The 15732-nt window shown below is 40.5% G+C and overlaps 1 protein-coding gene across 1 annotated transcript in view; it reads left to right on the forward strand.

Moving 5' to 3' along the window:
• VPS39 (VPS39 subunit of HOPS complex) overlaps positions 1 to 15732 on the forward strand; it is a 42582-nt gene that overhangs the window by 3426 nt on the left and 23424 nt on the right. The window contains exons 2-8 of the mRNA XM_045448069.1: positions 4548 to 4613; positions 7881 to 7945; positions 8484 to 8526; positions 9710 to 9804; positions 10985 to 11083; positions 11477 to 11569; positions 13762 to 13945. Coding sequence (XP_045304025.1) covers positions 4548 to 4613; positions 7881 to 7945; positions 8484 to 8526; positions 9710 to 9804; positions 10985 to 11083; positions 11477 to 11569; positions 13762 to 13945 — 645 coding nt within the window. The remainder of the gene's footprint in view (positions 1 to 4547; positions 4614 to 7880; positions 7946 to 8483; positions 8527 to 9709; positions 9805 to 10984; positions 11084 to 11476; positions 11570 to 13761; positions 13946 to 15732) is intronic.

The following is a 15732-nucleotide window of genomic DNA, read 5'->3' on the forward strand; positions in this document are numbered from 1 at the left end:
TCACTCCATATTAGAATAGAAGTTCCTTCAGAGCAGGAACTTTGTTTTGTGTATTGCTTTATAGTTCCTAGAATAGCTCTTCATAATAGGTGTTCATTAAACCTATGTTTGATGAATGAATGATGATATTAATAGTAATAGCTTCTGTTTATTGAGTACTAGTCTGTATTAAGCTTTTATGAAACATTAACTGCATTTTGCAGAGGAATAACCGGAGAATTTAAGTAATTTTTCCAAGGTCCTATATCCAGTAAATCATGTCTGATGCTAGACACTGGTTCCCAAACTTTAATATATATTCAGAACCTGTAAAGAAAAATGCAAATGTGTGTGTGTGTGTGTGTGTGTGTGTGTGTGTGTGTGTATGTGTGTATATGCAGTCATTCTTACATTTTCCAAAGAAACAATAGAAAGATAAAAAGGACTAAAATGGTTGCCTGTAGCAGACAGGAGAGAGTGGACAAGAATGGAAGCTAGACTTCCCACAGTTTTAGCATTGAAACTACATAAATGTGTCGTATAATTAAAAAATTGAATTCAAAAATGCAGATTTTGGGTCACTCTTGCAGAATTTATTGTATCTAAATCAGATCAACACTCAGGAATGTGTATTTGTAATAAGTTTAAGTCGTTCTGATATCGCTAATCAGGATTATGCTTTAAGAAACACTGTTCTTTGCTCCATGACCCCCCAAAAAAGGAAAATGACCACTATCTTTTCCATTTCTGTATTCCCTGCAGTGGCCAGCATAGGGCCAGGAATGGAATTATATATCGCATGAGCTTGGGCTGGGTTTGCACTGTTGGACAGATCTTCATTAGGGTTATTATGAGCAAGAGGGCTCAGCACTTCCTCACTTCCCAGGAGGAATAAGCTCCAAACTTGTGGCTCAGGATTAGTCTGTCAGGAATTTTCTAGGGCTGATTGACATCTGTTTATGTATGTGTTATCCGCAGAATACACCGTTTATGTAGTGTGTCCCACTCTCTGATTTGCTGTATTGGGTCTCAGAAGGGACTGTCTACCCAAATTTTGAGCCTGCTCTGCAGACTTCTCATTCTCTTTGTTTTGTATCCATTATTGTATTATAAGATGACATGTCATAGAATGTGGAGGCCCAACATGGGTCAGGTCTTCTGGTCACCTGAGCACCCACTGACTTCCAAAACCAAATCAAGCCTCTTCCAAGATTCTGTGCCATTATCACATCTGGATGATGCACTGTTTTCCCTTATGAGTTTGAGTATTAGGAGAGAGAGTGTGTGTGTGTGTGTGTGTGTGTGTGTGTGTGTTGCTTTTACTATATAAAGGAAAGCTGTTATAATACTTTGCATGTATGATAAATGCATTTTTCTCCAGCACCTTCAAATGAAAACGTGAAAAGGGCCAAATAAAATCTCAATTAAAAATTTTATTTATTTATTTGTTTATTTATTTACAATGAATTTGTCTGATTCCACTTTATGACCAGTAGAGTAGGCATTTGATAAGAAACATCTATTGGCAAGTAAACATTTCAATAAAAATGGAAAGTAGACTCTTGAATGTCATGCTTACAAGTTTGACTTCATTTGTTAGTGGTGCAGCTTCATGAAGGTTTAAGCCCCAGTGTGACAGTATCACAGATCTGTCTAAGGTTTGCTATCTGTCTATAGCAAACATGGAAGGACACATATAAGGAGACCGGTGAGGCCATCACAGGGATTACTGGAGACCTGGGATACGGCTGTTGCAAGGTACCTTACAGAGGTGAAATTGATAGACGTTGCAGATCTGGGTGTAAAGATAGGTTGCTCAAAGACACAAAGAAAAACAGTAGGGATTTGGGAAGCAGAGTGGGAAGGGAAGGTGAACATTATATTATGTTGGCCTTTTGGTCATAGATTTTTATGTATGTTTTAAGTGAGTTAAAAACTTTTCTACTTCATTTTATTTACAACTGAAATAGCAGTGGGTGTCCTAAAAATCAACTTTAGGATTACCACTTGCTCAATACAGTAGTATTGAGCACAATATCTTTTACAAAGCAAGCGCTGTGAACTTAATTCTTTTGTTTTCTGTGTTCTCTTCTGACATAAATCTCCAGCATTCCATTAGAGCTAGTGTTATTTCTGATTTCTCTTATGTCATTGAGAGAATGCACTGTTAGGGAGGCTGGGTGGCTCAGTACTGTACTGGACTCTTGGTTTTGGCTCAGGTCATGATCTCACAGTTGTGAGATCAAGCCCCACATTGGGCTCCATGCTGGGCATAGAGCCTGCTTAAGATTCTCTTTGTCCCTCTCCTGCACATACACGCACATCCTCTCCCTCTCTCTCTCTCAAAAAAAAAAAAAAAAAAAAAAAAAAGGCACACATTCTCCTACTTCCTGTGTCGACACAAAATAAAAGAAGACAGAGTCATTATCTTTTCCTGGAAGACTAAGGACATCAACCTTAGGAGGATTTCTCCAATCAGGAGAAATGTTCCTGATGTGGCTTTTGACCTGTTTTTGTTGTTTTTAAATTTTTTTAAACTTTATTTATTTATTTTGAAAGAGAGGGAGAGAGTACCAGTGGGGGAGGGGCAGAGAGAGGGGGAGAGAGAATCCTAAGCAGGCTCCATGCTGTCAGCAGGAAGCCCTCCGTGGAACTCAGTCTCACAAACCGTGAGATCATGACCTGAGCTGAAATCAAGAATCAGATGCTTACCCGACTGAGCCACCAGGGCACCCCTACCTGTTTTTAGAAATATACCGGTGTCGTTCAGACAACCTCTGGCCAAAATCCATTCTTTTGACGTGATGCCTTAGTAAGTACATCACAGCATGTAGTTACGTCCTGATGCTTCCGTACACATCTTACTACATGTATGAATCGGGACAAATTATTTATGCCCTAGGCCTCAACTTCCTCATCTATAAAATGGGGCTTTATCAGAAGGATGTACCTCAAAGGATAGTTATGAGGATTAGTGAAGTTAACATATGATACATGCTTAGCATTTCCTGGAACACAATACATTTTCAATAAAGTATCTCTTTGTACCATTTTCCAATATTTTATCTCGTAAAGGATCAAGAGAGTTTATGAAAGGAATGAATGACCTTTATGTTTGTTACAACATCAAAAAGCTGAGGAAATACCTTTACATGCTTAATTTACCTTAATGAGTTAATATACATCTGTCAGGGTAATTATTTAAACCCTTTTGAAGCCTCTTTACTTTTCCCATAGACCATTTTAGTGTCTCCAAAGCAGTCCTTGAACCAACAGTGTTAGCATCACCTGGGAACTTGTTAGAAATGCAAGTTTCCAGGGCTGCTGTGAGACCAGCTGACTCAGACACTGAGGGCAGGGGCCAGCAATGTGTTTTAACAAATCCTCAGATAATTTTGATACATACCAAAGAACCACTCACTGGCCTAGATTGTCTTTTTTTTTTTTTTTTTTTTCCTTATAAGAGCTTTATTGAGATGTGATTCACATACCATACAATTCAACCATTTAAACTATAGTGTTAAGTGGGTTTTAGTACATTCACAGAGTTGTACAAGTATGGCCACAGTCCATTTTAGAACAATTTTTATTATCCTATCAGCCCCATACCCCTTAGTTTTTACTCCCTCATTTTCCTATAAGCCCACCAGCCTTAGGCAACCACTAATCTTTTTGTCTGTACAGATTTGGCTATTTTGACATTTCATATAAATAGAATCATAAAATGTGTAGCCTTTTTTGTCTGGCTTCTTTCATTTAGCATAATGTCAGTTTCATCCCTTCTATTGTAGCATGTGTCAGCACTTCATCCCTTTTGATTGCTGGCTTATATTCCATTGTATGGATTTGCCACATTTTGTTTATCCCTTCATCAGTCGATGGACATTTGGGTGATTTCTACCTCTTGGCTTTTACAGATGCTGCTTCTCTGAACATTTGTGTCCAAGTTTTTGTGTGAGCATATGTTTTCATTTCTCTCATGTATATGCCCAGGGTTAGAATTGCTGGGTCACATGGTAACTGTACGTTTAAGTTTTTGAGGAACTGCCAGACTTTTTTCCAAAATGACTGTACTGGTTTATATTGCTGCCAACAGTGTGTGAGAGTTGCAGTTGTTTGTTTTGATCTGCTAGGCCGCCTTTTGAGATAATGAATTCTGTAAGGTTGATACTCTGTGACACTTCTAATTTTCCTTAAGGTAAAATCATTAAGCCTCCAAAGGGTACCTTTTAGCTTTGTTTCTGACATTAGAGACCTACTTTCATGTTTATACTCCCCATTTTATGATTATATAAATTTTCATCCTATTTTTGGTCAGTTTAATTTTGAAACCGTGAAGGCAGGGACATTTTCTATTCCCTGATATGTCTAGTCTAGTAATGATGCTTTTTTGATTGGTTGGTTCTCAAACATTTCTTGAATATAAATATTCCTTAGTTTTGCAAAACACCTGCTATCAAAAGCAACTCCTTTTCTTGACCCTTTGACTTCTCATTACAAGCCCCAGCTCAAGAAGTAGGGTTTTGGTAAAGCTGATTGACCTTTCTCACAATTCTTTTCTCTTGCAGAGGAATGGCTTCTTGTTGGCACCAAACAAGGACATCTTCTTCTCTATAGGATCCGGAAAGATGCTGGTAAGTAGCAGCTCTCCAGAATCGAGAAAGAGATGGCTTACTACTCATGCAAAAAATGTTGATAGCTAATATACAACTGTGAAATCAGTGATCCCTAGATCATTAAAAACCATCGGGGTTGAGAGTAATACTGTGGTAAAGTGGGGAGAAGCATATGAAAATCTTCAGGGTTTTTTGTTTTTTTCAGACTCTATTCCCCTACCCCCACCCCCACCCCCCCACCCCCAAAGGTGGGGTTGAACATTCCTCCCCTCCTTACTTCTTAGTGACTCCCTGTCAGAAATAAGTATTACTGATGGGTATAAGATTTTTGTGTGAGTGATGTGGGGGTAGGAAACAAAATTAGCAACCACTGGTTTAAAAACCTTTATTAACTTGTGAGGGGTGGACTAGAAGAGAGGAGACCTGGGTTTGAGCTCAGCTTTCCTTCTCCTTGGCTAAATGACTATGAGTAGGTCCTTCCCAATGTCATTTTCCTCTTCTATAAACTGCCTGTCTGTCTCAGAAAATTGTTGAGGTCAGATGCAAGGACTTTGAAAACTAAAGCTCTCTCAAATGTGACATTGTCAGCAAAATGTAGAATAATAACCAAAAGTATTTGAAATTTATTTTGTCAGAGTTTCTTCCTTTGAGGGAGAAGTACCTCACTCCCTTTTCATAATTTTACTTTGATGTTCTTTTTATGGAAAATTGATGTGTTTAGATAATATACTTTGGAGCTGTAGAGTCTATAGAAATCTGCTATAAATGCCCAAGTATGTCGAACCATATGAAATTGTCTTATTTTAGTTTAATTTAGTTTAGTTTTTGAGAGTGAGTGAGAGTGTGGGGGGGGGGGGGGGCGGGACAGATAGAAAGGGAGAAAGAATCTTAAGCAAGCTCCACACCCAGCACAGTTGTGGGGGGGTTGGGGAGGGGGTAGAGGGGGAGGTGAGGCCTTGATCTCATGACTGTGAGCTCATGACCTGAGCCACAATCAAGAGTTAAATGCTCAACTGACTGAGCCACCCAGGCATCCCTGCCCCTTTCATTATTTGACTGTATTAGAAAAAACTACATTTCATAATTTTCAACCTGATAGACTTTCTGTAGTAAATAGCTTAAGGTAATAGTACTTCCCTTTGGAGCCTTAAGCAAGGGTAACATGGGAAAAAAGGGCATCTTTCAGGTGTGTGGGGTGGGGAATATTTTTCCCTCTACCCATTTTAGGTTCGTTGGGTGGGAATATGTAAATTGGACTGACAAAAGACAGATTAACAAAAGAATGACAAGTGTATTAACGTGTATTACACATACACATGGAAGCATTTAGTGATGGGTAGCTGAAAGGGCTGGTTGGAATTTGGGCTTATATTGCATCTTAACAAATCAACAAACAATTTTTAAAGAAGCAGTAAGGCAAGGGACAAGGACTTAGAGTTTCTAGGATGGCAAACTGCTAGAAGACACACATGGGAAACTAATGGAAAAAGGACTAGTTAGTAAGGTTTGTTAGTAGATTGCTCTGGTATCCTTTGTGGGCCGCTGAGGGTCTAGTGTTGTCTCCAACTAATTAAATCCTGTCCTTGGTAGAGAGGGGGTAGAGGGACACCTGTGTAAATGTATGCTCTGTTTTTAGGCAAATTGGAGGGCAGAGAGCTTTTCTTGTACCTGTTTCTTCTCAATTGCCTTCAGCTCAAAATAATCCCTGTACTAAAGTGGCAGATTTTGGGGTGGCCTATTCTGCTACCCTTTACCTTATTCTGCTACTCTTCTGCTACCCTTGAAATAGGAAAAGAGGAAGGCACCTGGTTAGAAGAGAAACCAAAAGTCAAAGTAGAGGGTTTATGAAAGAGAGAGAGGGGAAGAGAAAATCCCAAGCAGGCCCCACACTGCTACCACAGAACCTGACATGAGGCTTCAAACCATAAATGTGAGATCATGACCTGAGCTGAAGTCAAGAGCCGGACGCTTAACTGACTGAACCACCCAGGTGCCCCTAAAAATTTCTGTCTTAATTTCTACCCTGGTAAACATTGATAACTACAACCCATATTAAAGTTTTGGGATTCTCCATAATTTTTAAGGTTGTGAAGGAGTCTTGACACCAAAAAATTTGAGAACCTCAGTCCTAGATAATTCTGCCTTTGAGGAGAATTGTTAGAAGTAATAAAGTAAAACTCTTTTCAAATATAGAGCTCTGTATCAAGTGTGAAGTGGCTGTTTTTTTTTTTTTCTTGTGAAATATAATGGCAGAATACAGGGCACATTTCTGAATCTCTTGAATCTCCACAGTCCCTTCATCTCCTTTGCTGAGGGACAGGTGGAAAAAGTAAGACCAGCTTTGGTGGTGTGGGCCCCACTAGTTGTGGGGAGCAGTCCGGGGTCAGCAGCCTGAATAGTCTCTTCACAAGCTGGGAGACAGATAGAGTGTAGGCTCAGCACACGGGCTTTCCAGTCAGCCCTGAGTTTGCTTCTGGGCGCTTTCTCACTGGCTGCTACTTAACTGCTTGACCTATCAGGTGCCTCACATATGAAATTGGAACAGTAATACCTACTTCTTGGAATGGTTGTGAGGTTTTAGAAAATATACATCAATTTTTAAACCCAGAACCCAGCACCTAGTTTTTGCTTAGTTTGTTGTTATGTCATTGTCATGATAATTATTGTCTTCTTGCCTTTTTGGTGATTTTTGAGGCTGAATATTTTTGTTATTCCCACAAAGCTAGTATGACATATTTTTGTGGTATGTAACTTCCCTTTTTGCAGCAGTGCCAACAGATGTAGAATCTCCTGAAAGTGGCAGTAAGTGTAGATGTATTAAATTACTTTAGTTCTGGGGTTAGTATTGAGTGTTTGCTCTGTCCCGTGATGCAGGACATAGGGTAGCTGCTGGGATTTAGCTGGTCTAGATCTGAGGATGCTTTGGGCTGGGTTTCATTGCTTGGGTTCTTATATTTGTGACTTTTTACAAACACTTAGCCGAGGTACTATATTGCAGGATAAGACCTTCAGACTCACAAGTACCTTGTAGCTTCACTGAACTTCCATCATATGATTGTCAATGCCAAGTGAAGGTGCATGAAACCCTCTGTTCTAAAATTAGAATTGAAAGTGACTTCTTATACTCAATGAAGAGAGCTCTCTAGTGTAGATCTCTAGCTTCTAGTCTTTTAGGAATTTGTAGATTCATGTAGTAGAGCAGTATGGAGCAGCATTTTTTGTTATAGTTAAGTTTTACGTGTATCCCTGTGTTTGGAACTGTGAATGTTTGTTTCTTTTCCATAGGTTGCAACAGGTTTGAAGTGACACTAGAGAAATCCAATAAAAACTTCTCCAAAAAGATTCAACAGGTAGGCAGTGATGGTGGTCGCTACAGGAATATTTGACTTCTATGGGACCATGTCACAACTAGAACTTCGGTAACATTTTTAATAACTCTGAATCCTCTGCTCTCTGTTCTCCCACTTACGCAGAGATCATGGTCCATCCGTCATGTGCCTGAGATCCTCTATAATGAGCAGAAATTGCGATTACACATAAATATAAGTCAGATTCCTGTCATTGGCATAGACTCTTTAGTCCCTTTTTTTTTCCTTAAAATTTATTCATTTTTGAGAGTGAGAGAGACAGAGCATGCGCAGGGGAGGGGCAGAGAGAGAGGGAGACACAGAATCAGAAGCAGGCTCCAGGCTCTGCTCTGTCAGCCCAGAGCCCGACGCGGGGCTCGAACTCATGGACCGCGAGATCATGACCTGAGCTGAAGTCAGATGCTCAACTGACTGAGCCACCCCTGTACCCCAAGTCCCTTTTTAGTACTGTAGTTAAATGGAGTTTTGTTAAGCCTTGTCAGAAATGTTTAATTGAGTCTAATGATTTGTTCTTTTCCAGATCCATGTGGTTTCCCAGTTTAAGATTCTGGTCAGCTTGTTAGGTAAGAAAAGGGGTTGTAGTTATATTTCATGTGTCAAAAAATAAAAACTGTGACCTGACTAACTCTTTCATGGTTAATTTGAGAGTCAGTGAAACTGACCTGTACCACACCAGACACAGCAGGGTACACGAGTATTAAAGACAACAGCATCTCTCATAAACTTGAGCTCTGTTCTCCAAGGAGTGCTGTTCGTTCATTCATCACAGATATTTATTGATATTGAGCAGATATTTATTGAGCCCTGCCCTAGGCATTGGGGATACCAAATTGAAAGAGACATAGTTTCTGTCTTTGAGTTTATGTTCTGATTGTGAAGACTGAAATGACAGAAAATAATCATGATTCAGTGTGATAAGTTACAATGGAAATTTATGAAAAATGTTGTGGATATTAGTAATGGGAGTGACAGTATCATCTAGTGGATGATTAGGATTTTGATAGGAAGGGAGAAGTAGGCAGAGTATTTTAAGCAGAGGTCCTGCAGTCTGACCAGACTTAGGATGTGTGGTGAAGAGTGACACAGTGACAAGAGATAGGGGAGAGACAGATCAAGGCCAGACTATTCAGGCCTTGTTTGGAAAGCCATAGATTCAATTGAAGGCAGCCAGTGAGGCCTTTTATTGGCAACAAAGAACTAGAAACTTGCCTCACGTTTGTACTGTTCAGCCCAGGGCCCAAATGGTAGAATAATTTTAAACTTAGCTTCTAGGTTTAGAGAGGAACATTTAAAGTAACTATGTCTTAATGAGTAAAACTAGATAGGAGGCCTGAGTGAAATTATTTTGCTTGCAGCTAGAAAAGAATTCCTCATCATGGGATCGTACAAAGTCCACAGAGGATTTCCTTTCTTTTATTGAGGCCTCCTAATGGAAGTAGCTTTGAAAGCCAATTCTTGTACAAGTATTGCATCACAAATTTCCAGACTTGAGGAAGACCGAGTATAAGAGGGCTTTGCTAGTGAAAGAGCTCTCTTACACAAGCCAGCCCAAATTTAAAGGAACAGAAGTGACCTCTTAAACATTTTGGAGTGTAATTCTGATAATAGATCAGAATAACTCATTGTTAGTGAAACTGAAAGATACATCTTCAACCAACATTCACTTCGGTTCTTCTGTTTGTTAGTTATTCATGTGTGTGGAGAATTATGATAATTTATAGGGTTATTATACTTCCTTCCAAACAGAAAATAACATTTATGTCCATGACCTGTTGACATTTCAACAAATCACTACGGTTTCAAAGGCAAAGGGAGCATCACTGTTCACATGTGACCTTGAGGTAAGTTTAGGCAAGATGAATTTTGACATTGTATTTTGATAAATACATTCTTTCCTATATTATTCCTACCATCAGATGGGAAGAATAACATGGATATCCAAACCCAGCAGAGATCCAAAGAAAATGTTTGATTTTGGATTGTATTAGAGAAATTTTCCCCTTTGTATGTGGTCAGAAGGTGAAACATTTGGGTTCCCTGTGTGTGTGCTGATTAGAGCACCAGAGGAGGCAACGAACTCAGGATAAAAGCATTGGCCATGGAGGGGCACCTGGGTGGCTCAGTGGGTTAAGGTCCGACTTCAGCTCAGGTCACGATCTTGCAGTTCATGAGTTCAGGCCCCGCGTCGGATTTGTGCTGACAGCTCAGAGCCTGGAGCCTACTTTGGATTCTGTGTCTCTCTCTCTCTCTCTCTGCCCCTCCCCCACTTGCACTGTGTCTCTGTCTCTCAAAAATGAATCAACATTAAAAAAAAAAAAAAAGCATTTGCCATGGACAAACCATTATGGGGAAAATCCAAACTTAACAGTACCATCAGTATCATGGGCATAACTATAGGACATTATATTGACCTTGTTCTGAACATATTATTGTCTTCTTTGTCTTGAGGGTGTTTTTTGTTATTCAGGAAAGACATTTCTCCTAATTTTTGCAAATTTATCCTCCTTACGTTATTCAAAATCTGCCTTACACCTGTACTCAGCTTGATCGCTTTTTAGTATTTGTGGTCTACATTGACACTGCTTTGTTTTATGTTTAGACATTTTCTTTTCCCCTATTCCTTTAAGGATTAAAAGTGCCACTGACACATGCTGATCCCTGACCAGCAGATATTGACATCCATGAGTGAGAAACATTTAAGAAAAAAAGAGGAAGCGTTTGCATAGGTGGAGGCCTGCCCTGGGATTTTCCGTGTGAATTATGAATGTTTAAGAGATGTGCTGGGGTTGGGACCTTTGACTGGCAGCCCTCAGGGAGGAAGTGCTCCTCAGCCTGTTGTTTCTAAGTACATTTTAGAAAAATGGTGTTCTTCCACCCAGCTTGTCTGATAGGGTAACTTTGTATTACAGGGGATTTTCAGATTCGTAGCCATTTCAAGGTAGGCAGTCTCTCATTTAGTGGTCACTCAGTCGTGGAGCCATCGTATACACATCCTCATTTGCTCTGGGTGTCTCTTCCCAGCACACAGAGACTGGTGAGGAGGTGTTGCGGATGTGTGTGGCAGTGAAAAAGAAGCTGCAGCTCTATTTCTGGAAGGACAGGGAATTTCACGAATTGCAGGTAAAGTCCATGTTGATTCACCGCTTGAAAGACTCCTGATCAGTGATACTGAAGGTCAGGGCCTCAGTCTTGGAGTTCTCTCCAGCTGAAGGCTCTGCCGTAAGTACCTGAGAGCCTCTTCATGCCCACTCATCAAGAGTCTCCTGGCCTTCAGAAGCAGTGTTTATACACATGGGTTTATTTCAGAGCGGGTTTTCACCTTTTCCAAAGGCATCTAGTCATCCAGTTCATGGGTGACTTAAGTTTTTATCACAGATGATTTCCTAGCCTTGTGTTTACAGAATTGTGTTTAGTTGAGGGTGAGGTTCATTTTGCAGAGTGGGCATGGAATAACAGGAAGATCATGGTTTCTTTTAACATCTTTCCATTTGAACTCTTGCTCTCTTTCCTCAGGGGGACTTTAGTGTACCAGATGTGCCCAAGTCCATGGCATGGTGTGAAAATTCTATCTGTGTGGGTTTCAAGAGAGACTACTACCTAATAAGGGTAAACTTACTATTTTGCATGTATTAGTTTACCTGGGGGACATGATTATGCACGTCTGAACTACAGGCCAAGAGACTGCCTTAAGTAGCGTTTGGGCATAACAGGGCTTGTGTTTGTATATTTGGTTATATTTTATGCTTCTCAGCATCTCCACAAATAGATGTCTGAAGCTAGGCAGCATCATGAATTATCCATATCTTATATCTAATTATTGGAACAGATCATAAGGGCTGCTAGCCTCTGTCCAACAGCATTGTCATAGACTGCCATCTTAAGGCTTCAATCCTCAAGAATTAGAAACTAACTTTAGTATTAAGCATTTTTAAGACTTGAGTTTCCTGTTGCCTAAAATCTTTTTGTATATTTATTTTTTAAATTATTTTTACTTTTTTTAAATTTCGAAAGCCACATGTGTTTATTATAAAAAAATAAGGAGATATAGATAAGGAAAATAAAGGAAATATAAATCATCCATAATCTATTGACTCAGAGATAGTTACTGTTAATCTTTGGGCATATGAACTTCTGCCTATTTACAAAGATGTCATACACATTGTTTTACAACTTTTTTTCCTTCTCCTAAGTGGTATCAATATCCATGACATTGTTTTTTTTTTCCTCCAGTAGTCATACTGTATGTAGAAATGGTTGATATACTGTTCATTTCATAGCATAACCTAAACTTCTGAGCTTTATACCCCTCTCATATTCCAGATTTGGCAATTCTAGAAGTCTTTCTCTCCATCTTCACTTCTCCCCACTTCCCCACTCCCCACCATGTTAGCTCTTCATTATTTATCTAGTTAATATATCTGTTCCACATTTACGTTGTTAGAGTGTCCTCATTTTATCAGCATCAGAGTTGCAAACTCATAGAGGAGTCACTGCTCTCCAGCTGACTGATTAGCAGAATAACAGTGAGGCATATAGGTTTCAAAAGAAGTCCACGAGGGGTAGGGATACAGAGCCTGAAGCTGGAGCGGGCTCCCTCTGACTGTCTTGAATTCTGGCATCATCTTCTCAAGGGTACAGTCTTGAGGGTGGGAAATCTTGGTTTAGACCCAAGCTATTAAAAAATTATTCATTTATTGGGGCGCCTGGGTGGCACAGTCGGTTAAGCGTCCGACTTCAGCCAGGTCACGATCTCGCGGTCCGTGAGTTCGAGCCCCGCGTCAGGCTCTGGGCTGATGGCTCGGAGCCTGGAGCCTGTTTCCGATTCTGTGTCTCCCTCTCTCTCTGCCCCTCCCCCGTTCATGCTCTGTCTCTCTCTGTCCCAAAAAAAAAAAAAAAAAAAAAAAACGTTAAAAAAAAATTATTCATTTATATACATACAGTAAAATTCATTCTTTTTGATGTATAGTTCTGAGTTTCAACAGATGCCTTGAGTTGTGTAGCCACCACCATAATCAAGATTCAGAGCAGCTCCATCACCCAAAAAATGCCGTCATGCTGCCCCTCTGAAGTCAACCCCTCCTTCTATGCCCCAGCCTCTAGTAATCACTGACCTGTTCTTCATCTCTTATAGTTTTGCCTTTTCCAGAATGTCATATAAATGGAATCCTACCGTATGTAGCCTTTTGAATATGGCTTCTTTCACTCGGCATTATGCGTTTGACATCCATCTGTATTGTTGTGCGTGTCATTTTATTCCTCATGGCTGAGTAGTATTTCATGGTATGGATGTACTATAGTTTGTTTATTCATTCATCAGTTGAAGGACAACGTTTCCAATTTTTCGCCACTATGAATAAGGCTGCTATAAACATTTGCATACAGGTTTTCATGTAAACATAAGTTTTTACTTCTCTTGAGCAAATACCTAAGGAATGGGATTACTGGGTTGTATGGTAAGTGTCTATTTAACTTTATAAGAAGCCAACAAACAAAATGGCTGTACCATTTTGCATTCTCACCAGCAGCGAGTGAGAGTCCCAGTCACTCCGCATCCTCGCCAGCACTTGACATTGTTAGTTGCCAGGCCAGATGCTTGTGCCTCTGTGTTAGAGAAAAAGAGAACGGGTTCTGTCATTGTGATGACAAAATTTGTCATAACAAACTCTATAATATTTCCTTATGCCAAGCAAGGAATATTATTGGCTTCTGTAGGCTTGGAGTTATATTTGGGTTTTTCAGGCCGTGTTCATGCCTCTAGCGAGGGAATGCTGGTTGATTCAATTTGTGTCTTCCTATAGGTGGATGGAAAGGGGTCCATCAAAGAGCTCTTTCCAACAGGAAAACAGCTGGAGCCGTTAGTTGCACCTCTGGCAGATGGAAAAGTGGCTGTGGGTCAGGATGATCTCACCGTGGTGCTCAATGAGGAGGGGATATGCACACAGAAATGTGCCTTGAACTGGACAGACATACCAGTGACCATGGGTGAGACTACCATAGCTGCTGTTTCCACCGTGGGCTGGGGTTGTGCGCCATCCTCACAGAATGGAATCCCTTTCATAGCTTCAGCATACTGTGGTTACAGTGTCATTTACTCTCAGTTCCCCTTCCTATAAGTAGACAAGTTTGTAAGATCATTAAAAATGGGATATTCTGGTTTTTGTAGGAAGCTGGGTTTTGCCCCTGCGGGGGAGAGAAATGAGCAGAGTTGTGTGTTTTAGAAAGTGATTGTCTACTGCTGTATATTTTTACTTCTTAGTCCTTTTTGTTATACCTTCTTTTTAATGGTTTTATTGTGTCCTCTGCCAGGTAGATTACATTTGGAAATTAGTGGTAATTCCTTATTTATTCCTGTAATACATGCAACTCAGTATTGAAGTGTTTTTGATGTGGTGGTTATCGCTTCTGCTTTTGTAGCTTGGAGGTGACATTGCATTTAGATGTCAGTCTCTGCCCTCCATGTTAAGGGTTTCTGCTCCTACACCTGCCTCAGGCTCTCAGCAGTGGCATTGTCTGGAAGCATGTGACCACCCTTGCAGCAATTCATTTTCAGTCAGAACAGTGAGCATTTTAAAAATAGTTACCACTGTGGAGGGGGGCGTACAGACATGCCATCTTTAAAGACTCTAGCTGGGGAGGTAAAGATTCCATCTTGGATAAAGAGATAAAATAAGGCACCATTGGAGCAGTTAAATTGGATGAGCTGAGATTCAGTAGTTGAGAAAGGGGAAGTTCATTGTTCAACTTGTCAGGAAGAAGTTTCATTACATAAGTACAATTGGACTGGACCAGGCAGGGAGACTGCCCTGGCTAAAACAGGTGGCTCAAATTGGGGAGGAATAAGGATAGTGCCGGTTAGAGGCCCGTGCAAAGGTCTCACAGAACAGTAGATTCCTAAATGGTAAATGTTTGGATAAAAGCATCAGGTTCTAGGGTATTTTGGTGGTGGTTAGAGATGAACGGTTCAGAAGGAAGATAAATCAAAAGGACAATATTTTATAAGGCCCGAGATTATGTATATTAACAAGTTTGAGGGGGTCAGAGCTGCGCGAGAAGCTTCGTGTGGTATTCTAGGCGGCCCTTGTTTTCCCTTCAGAAGAGGAGCTGTGGGAGAACTGATGAAGATGTGTGTAATACGCTTGAAGGATGTTTCTGATTCCCTAGTATGAGTTCCTTTGTTAGCGCCCATTGCCTTTGGCAGTGTTTCTCAGAAACAGTTCTGTGCCTTAACATACTGAGGTGGGGAGAAGGCATTCTTTCTAGGTAGGGTGGGAGAATCACCACCGGACAGAGGAAGACTAAACTCCTTAGATGGTGTGCATTTTAAACTTCATTTATATTTCTGCTCTCAACTTTACCACTTCACCCAGGCTCCAGTCATCGTGGAACCCCCCTCACTGAGTGATCATCACACGTGCTGTTGTCTCTTGATTTCTTCTCTGCCTGGCCCTGTCCAGCTCACATGACAAGGCCCTATTCAGTGGCACTTCCCCCTGTGAAGTCTTCTCTGATGCGCAGGCAGAATTAGTCACTTCCCCTTGTTGCTTCCAAAGCTCTTTCAGCTTTCCCTGTCATGGTACCCACACTGTCTCACTGGATACAGTTGAGCTGTCTTCTGTGCTCATGTAGGAGCACTGTGAACCCTGGACTCATGTCTTGATCCACTTTGAGTAGGGCCTGAAACATCATATAGCCTTTTAGGAAATGCTTGCTGAATAGGTGAATCACTGTCATTGTTGGCAATTTGTTATATATCTGCTGTATACCAGGCA

Source organism: Leopardus geoffroyi, chromosome B3 (assembly GCF_018350155.1).
Source record: "Leopardus geoffroyi isolate Oge1 chromosome B3, O.geoffroyi_Oge1_pat1.0, whole genome shotgun sequence".
Taxonomy (NCBI): domain Eukaryota; kingdom Metazoa; phylum Chordata; class Mammalia; order Carnivora; family Felidae; genus Leopardus; species Leopardus geoffroyi.